The sequence below is a fragment of the Corticium candelabrum genome, chromosome 18, assembly GCF_963422355.1.
Source record: "Corticium candelabrum chromosome 18, ooCorCand1.1, whole genome shotgun sequence".
In the NCBI taxonomy this organism is placed as follows: Eukaryota; Metazoa; Porifera; class Homoscleromorpha; order Homosclerophorida; family Plakinidae; genus Corticium; species Corticium candelabrum.
The window spans coordinates 1,540,724-1,557,078 of NC_085102.1; the positions used below are offsets into that span (position 1 = coordinate 1,540,724).

The window sequence follows — 16,355 nt, forward strand, 5'->3', positions numbered from 1 at the left end:
AAATCTTTAATATATATTACAATATATATATTACAGATATATATTATTGTAATATATATTATAATATATATTACATATATATATATATATATGTAATATGTATTACAATATATATATATATATATAGCACAAAACCAGTTGTGCAGCCAAGTCCCAAAATATAAAAGCAACAGCTGTATCATGGTTGTATAGGTTCCTGGGTCTCGATCATGATTAGTCACTCTTGAACACTAGAGGAGACTAGGAATTTTTGAATCCTGTTGTGTTCTCCATCACTGACAGTCATTAGCCAACTGCATGTCGCAATTCTTTACACTTAGAAACCATTTGTTTCTCTTATGAAAAAGATGGATGCTTGTATAGTAGACGTTCTGCCAATCCTACAAACAAATTAATTAAGATTTGAGATTGGAACGACACCATGCCAATAACTGTAAGTATCATTCACAACTCGTATATATCACATCACAAAGTTGAAACCAGTACCTGATGGAGTCTACAAACACTATCTAATATATAGTCTAACTGAGTACTTAATTTAAGTACACATTTGAAAAAGTCTCATCTAAATAATTCTCACTTTGGCTATTTGTGGATTTCAGAAAAGTATCAAAACCATCTTGTGGTGCAGGTGGCACTAGCTGTTGCAGCTCATCATGTGACCTTATCAACATAAAAAAGATATAATATATCACCATGAGCTACATTATAAATTACAAAGATGTATAGTAGGTGCTATTTTACATCACCTGAGGATTGATTACTAAGTCTTGCTAGAGTCTTGTTTGTTTATGCTAAACAATGGAGTTATCAATATTCACTGTACAATCATTTCACCACGTGTCACGTACACCTCCATACAATCAATTAAGTTAGCACACATATGTTTCTTAGAGTCATGAAACATTCAGTTTACTTGTAATAATAAACTTCAAGTACAAATTAAGCTATAACTCATAGACATGCAAATATTAGTCACACATTCTCAGCAATAGTAGAGCGCATGCCACAAATGTACTCACTTCTGCTATGTTCTGGCGGTGTTCGTTGAATGATGTCATTGTCGTACTCTGAATTCATGCATTAAAATGACAGAACATTTTACATCACTGCAAGCTAGAGTGACAGTTAATATAATATACAGATGGTAATGCCTTAAGCAAATTATTGAAACAGTTACGGTAAGTTAATTTTGCGCATTTTATTAATCCATGTGCAATATAGGTGTTCTGGCAGTTTCTCGTGTGCTCTTGACGCTCTACTATGTCTCTGTTTTATGATCAAATATTTAATCATTTTGGAAATCTTACTCCTGCTGTGCAGATGGAGTCTCTTCGATAGCTACGCGAGATGTCGGAATCCATTCTGTGTGAGTAAGTATCGTATGTCGTACTTTTCCATCTATATAGCGCAGTTTCCAACGTGAAATGCAACTTCATTCTGATCTGCACGTGCTACATTCTCACAGTTCAATCTGCCTGTGACTACAAACATCGCCTCCCTTTCTGTTCGAAAGTACTAAACCCTCAATGGTCATGAAACAATATTATTATCTCTATTGAATAAAAAATACCAGCGAGACATTGACTGCCACAGTAAACTCTCAAGTTTCCAGCATACACTGCACGCACTGCAGAATTTCCAGATCGCTTTGTATATCCGAAAGATCAACATAGGGGCAGGGCAAGATCGGGCTTTTGACTTTTATCCGTATCTAGCTAGATCAAATGCATTTGAAGCAACTTCATTCGATCTCCAACTACCTACACCATACGTCCGATATGGTCAACATAGCGGATTTGTAGGAGTTGGTACGGTACGTACACTTCGATCCTTGGTATCCTAAAATACAACAGCTGCGACTGCGACCGCTTTCTTTATGGAATGCGTTGCAGTCCAGTCCTAGATGTAACACTAACAGTAAATTTGTTATGTGGACATTTCGTCTGAAACTACTAGGTGCTTGCTCTTTGCAATGCATGCATGTGCATTGCTTTTTAAATGGTCACTCCTATATGTAAAGATATTTCCATGCAGTGATTGATCTTTGTTCAAAGCCTAATATATTATTTACTACTCTGCTACAGTATGTAGTAAGAGCGAAAAAGTATTGAAACAGTTGTCGTCACGTGACAGCTTCGGAGTTAAACATGCTAATGTGTACGTGTAACCAGAGCGCAGACGAACACGAATTAAGACACACGCGAATACCGTAAACGACAAACAACCGGAATACCGTCAAACTTTTTAACTACCTTACATGCCATCGCAAATTTTTTGCAATTGAAACCAACGAAATTCGCTGATAGTGTTGAGAAAACGCTATACAACGGTTGCTTTCACGTTGGATTGGAGTTGGTCTACCATGTTTCGCTATAATTCACGTTTGATTGTAGTTGGTTTACCATCTCTTTTCAAACGTGAAAGCAACCGTTGTATCTACACGAGCACAGAATCAAATGTCATTGCGTACCATTGTGCATCGACGATGTAGCCTTGCAAACGTCACGCGACTATACACATACCAGGACCGGGAGAGATATATTAATCATGTGACCGGATATGCAGAGACCTCTAATAACTGTATATGGCTCAATTAACAACTTTCAAGTAGAAAATATTTAGCCAAATGAATTAACAAAGATCGACCTAGAGATGCATGTTGAGTGTACGTGCATGTATGATATATGTATTTGGGTGTCCTATGGGTTTCTACATTGATCCCATCTTTCGTACACTAATAAAAATCCATGGTGTAGCTAAAGTGTTGGCTTGCCCTGGCCAGTGTCGCGCCAATATTTTAATTAAATTAGCCCAGACAAGCTCTGAAAGCTTACTCTGTGTTCTAAGTACTCGGCCAAAACAAAACGTATGATCATGCTTTAACTTCCAATCCCCACTGCATACAGTTTAGTTATTGTATGTAGTATAGTTGCTACTTGGTACCGTTGCCTGTCGATGTTCCTCCACCTGTTTCCAACACGCGAGCAGCAAAAAATGCGTGAACTGCCATATTGAGAGCAATAGACACCGTCGTGGCAATTTGCAAAGACAAGTCAAACCGAGCTTTTAGTTTTGCAATACTTCGTCTCTTCACCATAGTTGCAGCCTCAACGTCCAGGAGATGGTTGATATGAACCATACCATTTCTAATAACAATTGCGATTGCGATGGCTATTTGTAGTGCAAGACTCAAGAAGAGTAGAGGCATGAGTGTAGTGTAGAATGTGTAGTTACGTCCATCTTTGATGACTGTGACGATAATTGCCATGAAGAGTGGAAAAGCGGTTGCAGTTAGGAGAGAGTTGAGATGCTTTTTGCGCTTGATTTGTGCTTCTCCTGGTGACTGAAACAATTCGAATTCCTTTCTTGTTTGAAGTTGATTTTGAAGAGCGGTAGTTGTTGATTTATCCTAACAATTGATAAAGCAATTTATTGAAATTATAGAGGCTGATTTTACAGGAACACACTCACAGAGGCGCAGACACGCACGCACGCACGCACACACCCATGCACGACCCACGCACGCACGCACACACACACACTCGCACGTACGCACGCACACACACACACACACACACACACACACACACACACACACACACACAGTTTACTAGTTAATGTAGTAGTGATTTCCTGTGATCTAGAAATTTCAAAATAATTTCCAAAGCAGCCGCTTGAAAGAGCCAATTAAATCAATTACGCCGAGTTTAAGAATAAAACTACAATCAGTAATCTTTAGCCATCTAGATATTTGCAAATTTCTTAAATGGCACAAACAACTAGAACGTCTTGAATAACTGCAATCAATGTCGGGATATATGATTATTATTATTATTGCTTTGTAGTTAATTAAATATGCTTGCAATATTAATTAAAACAAGCAGCGGCAACATACTAAAGACCCGTCGTCATGACAACTTCCATGCATTGTTTGGGGACATGCTGACTGCCCGCTAATTGACATCAAACTCAATTAACTGCATAGAATCAGAGACATGTATGTATAGTATGACACTCGTGAGGCTTCTTAATTGCTAAGAATTCTACTGTACTCCACATATCACAGTTCAGCTGCTTATGCAAGTCATGCACGTAAGTATAATGACAAAGGAAAGTATGTACTGTCTAAAATCCATGGCATTCCAAAGGTCTATAGGGGCAAGGACCTCTCGATCGGCCATAGAAACGACGCCATCGAGTAAAAGCGTACTACAACATGCAACTAGCTTATTATTAAGCCTCGATCGGTTAGAAGAGTGCCATTCGTTCGTTGTGACAATTGTGTAGAGTGCTGTGCTATAGTCTAGATATACGCGGACACTGACGGTCCGCTGCGTATGTGTGAGTTACCTCATAGATATCAGAAAAGATGGCAGATAATTGACGCGTGGGAACAGAAAGAGGTTTGCCATCAACATTTTGTGATGAAACATCTTTCTTGGGTAACAATTCGTATCCTTCGTCTGCTTCTTGTTTGCCCTGTTCAGTTGCAATGCTCATCTTGTGCCAGATCTGAGATAAACAGTAATGATTATACTATACACGTTGCATAGTCTATATTTTGTACGACGTGCATCCTGCAAACTAATCTCGCGTAGCCAGACCGTCTCATCCACGTCATATGGCTACACGAGACTACGTGCACACATGTGTGCTGTTACATGGTGAGAGCCACTGAACACAATTAAAGGGGTACACTGTTGCGCAATGAGTAGCCTCGGAATCCATCTTGAATTATGTATATGCATTTTTCAAGTTCGGTAAAATAAATATACAAATGATATTTGAAAATCAAAGCTTGTAGGTTATAATGCAGTCCGGCTCTCTCACGCGCGCTAAGATCTTGAAAGAAAATTACGAGATCTTGAAGGAAGCTATAGAAAATTGAAAAAATTGCAGAAATTGCAAATTTTATGTTCTTGCAAAGATCTTCAAACTGGCACAGATTTTAATTAATTATATATAGGCGCACTTTAGGGGATCGGCAATGTGACGTCAGCAAACAAAAAATAATTACGTAATACTAATATAGAGCTGTCAATTAATATTAAAACTTTTCCGGCTCTGGGTTCTTGCGAAATTGAATATAAATGGAGGTATGGCACTTACACGTGACTGCCGGTTTGTAATCATCGAATGAATATGCCACTTAGAAGATGAAATTCCTAGCTGTTTGGTGCTTCTTCGTGTACTATACTTTCTGTCTCGAAAGGGGTAACGCCGCGCCTGTTGGGCCACGCTCTGCCTAATCCCTCTGGTTTCAACCGGGTGTTTCCATGCACACGTGTATATGTATGTAGTTAATTTGATTTAATTACATACGTATGTACAGTGTATACGGGTATGCATAAGTACAACATCAGTCTACGCCAACAAGTAGTGGGCGTGTTCCGTAGCGTTGGGAAATCTAGCTCCCCAATTTCTAAACGTTACCTGTTTCAAATTAGAGACCGAGAGCTGGATACAATACATGCATGCTCGGTACATACTACTGGACAAATTTTGCACACTTCGTACAGCAGCTACCCATGCAATATATATTGGGGATGCGGTCCTGACAGAGCTTCGGATCATATTGCTAATTAGGCGAAGTTATGGCGCCATGCTTTTAGTCTCGCGTAGCGAAACTTTTGGTGTTCGCTGGGCGAAAGAGATAATTAATTTATAAACCAGCACATCTGAGGCAAGATTTATTTTCGATACTTACAAGAAATCTTACGAACCAGACTGATCTGTTTGAGCAAGCTAGCAATTTATGCATGAAAATGTAATTCATTTACTGCATGCCGGGAGCAAGTCAAACGAACAGTCAATCGAAAACACGACATGGAGATACAGAAATAAACAAGGACTCGAGCCACAGCCAGACCAGCATGGTCATGCATGATCAGAAACAAACCCAACAAAAGACAGGCAAAAGTAAAGCGAACAGTAGAAAGAGAGACATAAAACTGACCTTCTAGTTCTTTTTCGTAGGTTTGGTACTGTACCACCCTATATACTGTCGCGGATCCTGGGTTTTCGTACTTTCATGATTGCGTTTGCGACCTCCAATAGCCTCTGTCGTTTCATCCATGGCGAAACGGCTACTCATTTTCTCTTCAGTAACACCATGCATTCAAATTGCTAATAAGGAACACGACCGGGCTTTCGACTTTCATCCATGCATAGCTATAATTAGCTTATGCTGATGACATCGCACTGATTTCTCCAACTGTTTTTGGGCTGACTTCAGTCTATGTTGTCTGTGCGTGAGAAACTTGTGCAGAAGAAATTGAATGTGAAGAAGAGTGTCTAGAGTTGTAGTTTTCTACAAGAGGTCCACCGGCGTAGCGTCGGGGGAGAGGGACTGAGGGAGGCTACAGCCCCACAAACATTTTGGGCGTGTCACTCCGCATCAAGCAGAACACAAGTTAATTAAGTTACTAATTAAACAGTCCTCTTAGTCTTAGAGTGGTATGTTGACGACGACGTTGACTTTTTTTGACAATACACATCGTTATTTTAGTATGATAGAACCAGCAGTGTCAAACAGTCGTAGTGAAGTGCGCATGCCCATCCTTGTTTTGCTACACTATCCGGCAATGGCAGAGTCACAGAAGACCGCATCAATAAGACATAAGTCTGGATATTTTCAATTAATTTTAAGGTCGACAACCCGATATTGACCAGGGAATTGAATCTCCGACAGCTACCGATTTGCATGCACAGCTAACTCCGTACTTAATTCCTCTACTTTGTGCTCAGGTTAGTCTAGCTAAATACAAAATGTTAGAATTGGTCAAAGCTGGTTTGTAATAATCACTAGTTTAGATTGTATTGTCATCGAGATGCCATTTAATTTGACTATATCACAGCGAGCCTTGAAATCCTTTTGCCGTGAACTGTAATTACCAGTGCTTCCACTCCTTTTAATACGCACACTGACGGCACTCAGTCCTGCAGTCTATTTGTAACCTGAAATCGATACTATATTTACTTATATATGTTTATACAAACTGCATGTGAGAGAAAAGTAAGAGTAGAAATTAGGCGTGACTTTGCAAGTTAAAATGGGCATGGTTTGCAGTCTAATTTATTAGCCTCTCCAATCTTGATGGCCATGCTACACCGGTGAGAGGTCTATTTCTTAGCACAGTCCACGTCTTTAGCTTGATGGCCAACGTTTACGTGTGACTAAGTCTGCTCCGCATCTTTAGATGTTTAGTTCAATAGCGTTCGTGATGATGCCATTTCTTTAGAAAGCTATTATAAAGAGGAAAATTATGGATCTTTTGATTAATGGCTGCTGCAATTTCTAGAAGATTGGACGAGGAAGAGAGAACATGGAGGACAGTTGTGAATGGACAGCTTACTATCTAAAGTGTTTCGACAAGTAATCTACATGTCAAACTGTAGATATAGCGTTGAGGAAAGTCATCAAGAAAGGGCTTGGAATGTGTAATCGTTATTCAATCCAGAGCAAAGTGCTCTACATGGTTTTTAGAAGGGAGTGAAAAGTTGAAACGAGAGCAGCTGCTGCACCTTCATCGGTCACTGCATAGTTGCAATGAGGTGGTCTTCAACGTACGTTACCTGTATGTCACGTCTTGATATCTATTCTATCTTTGTTTTGTTTGTGTAATTTACTGACAGCTTTAGGGCACTGTACATTTTTGGTATGACAACAAACACATAATTTTATGCAATGGCCTCTATGGTGCAGGGCTGGGCTATATACATGACAGTATCAATTACTAAGAATTACAATATCACAGTTTTGAGATTTACAGCAGCAAGTAGTTTAGTTCTAATCGTCCGTCGCTAATCTTGGCAAACGATTTTGATTGTTTGTCGTACGTGGAATAGTAAAGTCGCTACAATATGTCTAGCGCACGGTATATGAGTTGCGCTGTTGGTCACCTGATGCGTCCGGAAGTAATCTATAGCTATAATTACTGTATTGTCGACTATTTGGAATGTGTAGAAAGTAAATATAGATGGTCACGTCGAGACATGTTAGAATGTGAAAGCAAATTAAGCAAACTGGCAGTCTGCTCTGCATGTGTCTGAAACAGGCTTTCAACGGGTAAATTATCATGATTTTACGTGCATTTGACATTTACGTGTGGACTAATAGTAGTCCTTGCCGAATTAGGCTGTGTTAAATCGCAAAAGTTTTTTATTGAAAACTAGTCCGCTATCAGATGTACGCGCTAGTCTCCCGTTTCCACTTCCGGACGGGGGACGTCTTCTTTCACAGGGTTCCACCTGTGATTTCGCGTTGACGGTCACGGGTGAGCGTATCAACTGCACATCATTTAGGAATCGCACGATGCTCTGTGACATCTGTCGTTCAGTACCATACGACTTCGATGTCCTACTCCTAAAGTTTATGAGAACAAATTGCGACTCAAGATCATCTATACATTACGTTTCCCTTTTACAGTTGTTACAACGATGAGAAAGCTATGATTTGCGACCTCGAAGAACCGTTGGCAGTGCCAGGTTTATGTCTTTACTCTCATACCTTACCCGTGCCGTTTCACAACTAAGTTCTTGATTCTGATCTCAAATCATTGTGTTTCGACCATGGATATACATTGTATGTAACCCTTGCTTACATCTGCTGCGATACCGCATTTAAACTGCATGGTAATGCGTGGTTTCCTTGTCACCGTAATGTAAGCTCACGAATGCGTGTTATTATGCCGTTGTTTATACGCATGCGTTACGGTATTCGTTTCATGCGCTTACACGCGCTTAGACTAGAAGGTAAACTCGTGCAAATATACTTTACACAACGTTTTCACTCTTAAATTGCGTGTAAGCCACACGTAAGCTACGTCGTGTACGCGATACACGCGACCTCAATACACAGTTAAAGAACTCGAGATTACATACAATAATAACCAAGACTACCTTAGCTCATACGTAAGGGACGCCCTTGGGCTGGCTAAGCGAAAAACTGCAGCAGATGTCAAAAATATGATGCATAAAATACACTATAGAGCGACTTAGCGTGCGGTAAAGGTCGTGGTTAGTTAATGCGCACTAAAGATCTTAGAGACGTTCTATAAAGACATTCGTTATATCACAATGATTATAAATAGATTTGTTAGAATGTTATAATGAGTGAGCGATAAAGTGTGTGCCTGAACGTGGTCTGTCAGAGGAATGTCTTCATCTTTGTATCTCCTAGTTAACAATTGATATTAATTTTGTAGCAGGAGCGACGAATCCAGGAGACCTAAGGGGGCTCGTTCACACCACCTTTGAGTACAACCTTTGTTTTTGTAAGAAGACTATAGATACTCTGAAGCAGACAATAGACTCGTAGTTCTTGTAGTTCATGTACTGGGACGTCCCGCTCCAACCTGCGAGTCGCTCCAACCTGCGAGTCGCTCCACCGCCCCTTTAGTACGAGGCGACATGTTGAGTGGAAATTGAGAGAGGATACAGAATAAAACGTGCATAAAACTCTATAGTATTTTACGGTCTCTCTAGCTAGAACGCAATTGATAAAAGGTTATTCATTTCTTTGCAATGTTTCGTAAATTGTGTATCATCCGTTTGATAAACACATTCTCAAGATTGTCGTCACCAAGTTGGGAACATAACGAGACAGCTGCACGTCAAACCAATATATTTAGCATCCAAAATGATTACGTGATGTTGCGTGAGTGATCGCTGTCTACAGATTATTACTATAGAAAGAAAGTCTAGACTACAATTGAGAATGTGATGACGGTAATGGCACGTTTGCAATATCCAACGCTTCTCTTGCCAATTTCCTAGCTTCAACGTTTCTGTCAAGTAAATGGTACGTATAGGAAAGTTGAAGTATAGCTAGGTAAACATAATAATATTAATAAATATGTGTTCCTATCTTTTATGACTCAGGATTTCTTACCAGCCGCCAAGGAAGGATGAGAAGATGAGTAGCATGATCGGCTGATTGTGACTGCCTCCTCCAGTTCACTCAAACTTTTCTCAAGGTTCCCGCTCTCTCTGTAGCAGCCACCAATATTCGTGAGAACTAAAATAGAAAACAATGACTTATAATTTTTATCATTCAAATATTCAAACATGTACAATTAGGAAAGCAATAATCGTTGCATCTTTCCACGTATACGTACCCGTAGCCCTTCTCACTAGATTCCCGTCATTGCATCGCCTTTTCGACTCTTCGAATGTCTTTATCGCCTCGGCGTATTTCCCCTCTCTTTGGTATTCGAGAGCAAGGCTATTTAGCGCTGGAACACAACCATGCATGACATTTAAATTTTGTATACAGTAATATAATCTAGGTTCTTTTATCTAATTATCTCAACATCATTCTTAAGCTTTGCGTGCAGGTTTGCTTCATTGAGAAACATCACGTAGCTGTTGTAGAATAATTGCAACACCGTCTACTTTTTTCCACTACCCTCTTTTGCAAATCTATTTTCCTCTTTCATGAATTTTTTCAAGTATTAACACCACATATCGAATAGCAGTGCTTACATCTACTAAAACTATTATTGGTATACGGTTTCTCTAATTAGCTAACGGGCTAATTTAATTTCCTTTTGCATGTCGTTGAATGGCTGCACCTTGATTTTTAGTCCGCAGAATGTTGTCTTCATAAATGTTCTATATTGAATTAATTGTTATGTGATTACAACTGACTTTCAACGTTTTTTCTTAAGACAAACCATATTTGCACGCACAAACACACACACACACACACATACACACACACACACACACAAACACACACACACACACACACACACACACACACACACACACACACAAACACACACACAAACACACACACACACACACACACACACACACACACACACACACACACACACACACACACACACACACAACACAACAGACTCAAACACAAGCACGTACGCCCGCACACGCACCTCACACTCCGAATTTGCGCATTTCGTTTTGTTTACAGCAACTTTATTATTTATGTTTTGTAGCAATATAAGAAAATCTTAGTTCTAAAAATCAGATTATAAACAATTTTGTCCCTCGCATTGTTAGCCACGTTTCTTCTAAGAGTTCTAATAATATTTCTGATCTCTCTAGACACTTTAGAACACGAGTTCCTATATGTAACACGATTGTTTAACAGTTTTTCAATGGTCGGTACACACGTTGCTTGTAAATAGAAATTTTACTAACTCCATACGTCTGCGCATGAAGAGATCATACCACAACTTTATATCTTGTCATCACCAAATGCAAACGTTTGATTCATATTATCGTCCTTGCTGACAATCTATTGATAAGTTTTCTAAAAATTATTTAGCTATCGAAATTTGGCGTGAAAGATAACTTACTTTGCAAGCAACAAATTATGATCGAGATAAAATAGAATTGTCGCACTAAAGTTTCAGACCAATTAGTACCCACCATCTGATGTACTTAACCGGTCGATGCATTTTGGATGTTGAAAAGCAAGTGGCGTGCAGTGTGAAAAGATATGCAATACTAACTTGTTGCAAGGACATCGTCTCTTATAGGTGAAGAAGGTAGTTGTTGCAGCAATTTGTGAGATTTCTGATACCACACTATGGAGTCTTCTCGCAATGAACAACAACGAGCGACACAGTTCATATCTGTAACACATGACGTAGTAAGCATCTGACATTTATAAGACTTCTAGCCAAATACGGGATATCACAATGATTGTAGATAAATTTGTTGTGTCACGCTTTTCTGCATGTATTTTTCTGCATTGTATTAATTTTTCCCAGTGCTTTAGTAAATTGCTATCGTCTGTTGGATAGACTTTTTTTATATTGTCGTCACCACTTTGCCTTGGATACATAACGAGACACGGCTGCACGTTAAACCAATATACATTTAGCATCCATAAATTTCACGTTGTGTTACGTGAGTAGGAGCGGTCTGGTCTACAAATCATTACGATAGAAAGAATGTCTAGACTACTGTACTCACACAAGGCTAATTGAGCAGGTGATGACTTTAATGATACGCTTGCAATATCCAACGCTTCTCTTGCCAATTTCCAAGCTTCATCTTTTCTGTCAAGGAGGAGTTTCGTATAGGAAAGGTAACGTATAGCTAGGGAAACATGATAATATTAATAAATATGTATTTCTATCTTTTATGACTCAAGAATTCTTACCAAGTGCCAAGGAGGGATGAGGAGATAAGTAACATGATCGGCTGATTTTAACTGCTTTCTTCAGTGAACACAAACTTTCCTTAAGTTTCCTGATCTCCATGTAGCAGTAACCAAGATTCATGAGAGCTAAAATAGTAAACATTGACTTATAATTTCCATCTTTTAAATATTCCAACATGTAGGAAAGCAAAAATCGCTGCATCTTTTCATGTACGTACTATTAGATTTTCCCACTTGATTTTCGTCATTGGATTGACTTGTCAAATCGAGCGACTCCTTGTATTTCTCTATCGCCTCGTCGTATTTTCCCCATTCTTGATATGTGAGAGCGAGGTTATATAGACCTAACATACAATTATAGTATAATATAATTCTGTGTACAGTAATATAATCTAAATTCCTTTATTTTAACCAGGACTATTGAATAACAATCGTGTTTACCTTCTGTTTACAGCTTGCTTTTGTCACCATGTCTAATAATTTAATTTCCAACATCTTTTGTGATAAATGTTTGCTCTCAATTGTTGCTTGGCAGATTACAGATAAATAAATATTGATATATTTCTTTTATTCATGTCCTCAAATTAGAAATTCCGAACTCAATACAACGTTATTAGTACGTATTTCTCAGTTCTTAGGTGCTCGAGTAAATAGGAGAAGTCTATATTGTACGTATGCAGTACCCTATGTATGTTTTTCTGTCGCATGTCCAAGAGCGTAGTGTGACCTCTAGAACTTGGAGCTAAACGATGCTAAGGGACGCGCCCACTCTTATAGATTTTTACTGAAATAGAGTTGGAGTACAGTTAAAGGCAGTTGAATTCTCCTTGCGTAAACGGTGCTGAGCACTGTAACACACGTAATATAAGTGTATGTAGATAGCTTGAGACCGAACAAGATTTCCCGCACTGTGAGGGTGCGAAACACGTGTAGTGCCGCAGCACTCCTTATATGAAAGACGATGTACGCGTCTATCAGTTTAACTAGCTTTCGACCAAGCAACGAGCCTTTCTGTTTCTTAACGCTTTCGATGGAAAAGCAGCAGACGACAGCAGTAGTTCTTTCGACCGATCACTTGAAGGCGATCATCGAAGAGACAACAGCAAAGGCGATCGCTTCGTTTAGCCAGCAGGCTTCGGCTTCAAGTGGGGCGAGATCAGATGATCCGGCCTCACGTTAGAAAATATCGAGTATTTAGCTAGTAGCGAGCGGGTGCATGGAGTATAACGCGAGTAGCGCTCGTGATTGCTAGCCTGCTCTTGGGTGGGTGTTCTACAAAACGGCGACCTGTTCACCAACCACAGGTGAGCAGATATCAAGCATGCATTTATAGGGCGTGGTAATAAGCATGCCGACTAACAACTATTGTTACATGCAGTATGTAACGAAGTGGCCGAGCAATAGCCAGATGTCAAGACATGTATTGGTACGCATCATATTATTGATCGACTCACTGCGAAGTGGCAAAAACATGCATGGGTAGCATGTAGTGCCAGCTTGTTACTGTACCAAGCGAAGGCATGGAGCAGACGGCAAAAAGCGACAACAAGCAAGCAATAGCCGGCATAAGAGACGTATTAACTAATGGGATCTAAATAATTTTTGAGATAGAATAAAAGCGTGTAGCGTGCTCTTGAGCAGCCCACTGAATGTGAAGTGGCAACCAAACGGCGATATGAGCTGAGGAGGGATACTTATGTTGCCTCACGAATGGTAGCTAGAGGAGTATGGAGCCAGCGGGCCAGAGCGGCTAAATGAATCTCTTTCCATGGCCAGACAAAATGACTGTCACGGGAGACGTTGTTGGCAAAGAACAAAGCTAGAGGGCCAAAGCGGCCAACAGAGCTAGCGGGCCAGAGCAGCCGCCAGAGGTAGCGGGCCAAAGCGGGCAACAGAACCTTTTTTCCGACATTAGACGTGATGGCAGCATGCCGCTGAAGAAGCTGCAGATAGATGACAGAGCAAGCAGGTCAGAGCGGCCAACAGGCTTTCGTGCCCAGCTGAAAAAGGCAAGCAATTGATGTCGGTGTGTGAGAGGCGTAACTGGTCTCAACCGATTGCAGCTGGTACGAGCAGTGTGACCGTAGGAAAGGTGATGCCTGTGTCCATTTCTGCAGGTATTGTCTAGGAGAAACGCTAGCAGCAGATGTGCTGTGTCATGTCCCGCTTCTGGCGGCGAAACCCGAGGGCCCGGTTGGCGAAATGTCTGCTGCAGCTCTGCAAGCAACAACGTTCTTCTTCCTAGCAGAAGCATTTGTTCCAGTGTCTCTAAACATTGTCCAAAAAATTCGGGTGGAAGAGTTCGTGGACACGGCAGAGCTGCTCCCTGACAGCTTACAGCTGTGACGTCGGAACGAGGCAGAGACCAGTGACAGAGCCACAACGAAGAAGCGCTCACGTCGAGTGACCGGTCTTCTAAATTGGGTGCAGTGTTTAACGACCCGCAGTGCAGTTCTGAGCGAGTCGCGACCGAGTCGCATTCGAGATTTACTCGCCTACATAAGACTCATCGTGTGAGAGGCTTAACGGAACAAACGAAATAGTTGTCGCATGTACGATGCAATGTTTCGAAAGTACGCCGCCGCCGACCCCGCCTAGATATGGAAGCCCGATACCGCCAATGTACACCACCTTCTTCCTGTCAGAACGTCAGTTCATCAGCGCGTGCGAGTCCTGCCTCGAGGGCGAATATACGTCAGCTAAATACGCGCTGTTGGCCGGTCCGCCTCCGCGGTTTCCATCCGCAACATCGAGCGCAATGTTACCGGCGCCGACGCCTCGTCGATATGTGGTATGAACAGAGCTCCACGTGGATTTCTACTCTCGCCCGATCTGCCGGCTATGAAACCGAGGAACTGCAAGGGAGCTCCTTATTGCACATTCAAGCACGCATGCTCAGTCTGCGGAAGACGAGGACACAGGTCGGACGTTTGAGAGAAGCACCCGAAGAACGAAGCAACGGGCAGTTACACTCACTCCAGCACAGGGTAATCCTTAAGGCGAGGAGCAAGCGCTGAAACGGTATTGCCTGGTGTTCCTTCCCTCTTTTTGTCATTTCTTAGTACGGGGCTACTAACTGCTTAAATGCAAATATGACTGCTACGCTATCGTGTTGTTGCGCTGTTGTGTTGTTGCGCTGTTGTGTTGTTGCACTGTTGTGTTTTTGCGCTGTTGAGTTGAGTTACAGTAGGATCAAGGACATTAATTCAGTAAAGTATTGTGGTGTGTAGCAGGGTCAACGTTTGAGGTAGAGACAAGAGACTGTTGGTATGATAGTCTATATATATATATATATATATATATATATATATATATATATATATATATATATTGCTCCCGTGTCATGAGTACGTAAAAGCGAGCTACGTATGCACGCCAATGGTGTGTGTACACTGCAGGTGAAGACATCAGGTCGACAAAATGGCGAGAATGCAGGATCTCAGGCTGGCGGTACTGTTATTTGTTGGACCTGTTGGCGATAGATCAGTGTCGACCTATGCACTCCGTAACGCATTGGTGCTTTGGCAAGAGGACGTCACCGCTTAGTGGGCCGTCGATAAAGGGTTAATATAGAATAATGGGGCAAGACCCTTGAGAGTCATCCTGACGGCGACTTTGCGAAGTATAATAAATGGTTTGAAAGGAAGTTTCGTATTAGTTTTAATTACTGTTCGCAGCGCCGTCGCAGTGCGAAGCGGAATATGTCATCAGCGGCAAAGAACCGATAGGTAATTGACAAGTATTGGCAGGAAGAACAGTCCTGTGGCAGAATGGTAAGCACGAAGCATGGTCACAGCAACAATCAGGTTAGTCCGTTTGGTGTGATTCCAAAGTCGCACCAGCCAGTAATGTGGCGGCTGATTGTCGATTTATCTTCTCACATAGCGTAAGTGAACGACAGTATTTCGAAGAAACTTTGCTTGCTGTCGTACGCTAGTATCAGCGATGCAACGAGAAGAGCCATTCAGCTGGGAGTAGAAGCCCTGCTAGCAAAACTAGACTTGGAAAGCGCGTACGAATGGTTCCGATTCACCCGAACGACTATCACCTGCTCGGCATTCGGTGGAACGGCACTGTTTGTTTAGACACAGAACTTCCCTTCGGGTTGCGGTCGGCACCAAAAAATTATCTCGGCAGAGGCGGAAGCGTTGCTCTGGGCAATGTAAGACTCAGAGATCACATCGGGGATTTACTACCTAGATGAATTCTTGTT

At 41.1% G+C, this 16,355-nt stretch overlaps 1 protein-coding gene across 1 annotated transcript; it reads right to left on the bottom strand.

The window, feature by feature from the left end:
• Positions 1–9,616: 9,616 nt before the first annotated feature.
• On the bottom strand, positions 9,617–12,613 carry LOC134194339 (nephrocystin-3-like). Its single transcript, XM_062663266.1, has 8 exons — positions 12,595–12,613; positions 12,361–12,486; positions 12,143–12,268; positions 11,953–12,078; positions 11,487–11,609; positions 10,122–10,238; positions 9,896–10,021; positions 9,617–9,831 (listed from the first exon to the last, which is right to left on the bottom strand). Exons 1-8 carry the CDS (start codon positions 12,611–12,613, stop codon positions 9,710–9,712), a joined length of 885 nt encoding a protein of 294 aa, XP_062519250.1. The 3' UTR covers positions 9,617–9,709.
• Positions 12,614–16,355: the final 3,742 nt, after the last annotated feature.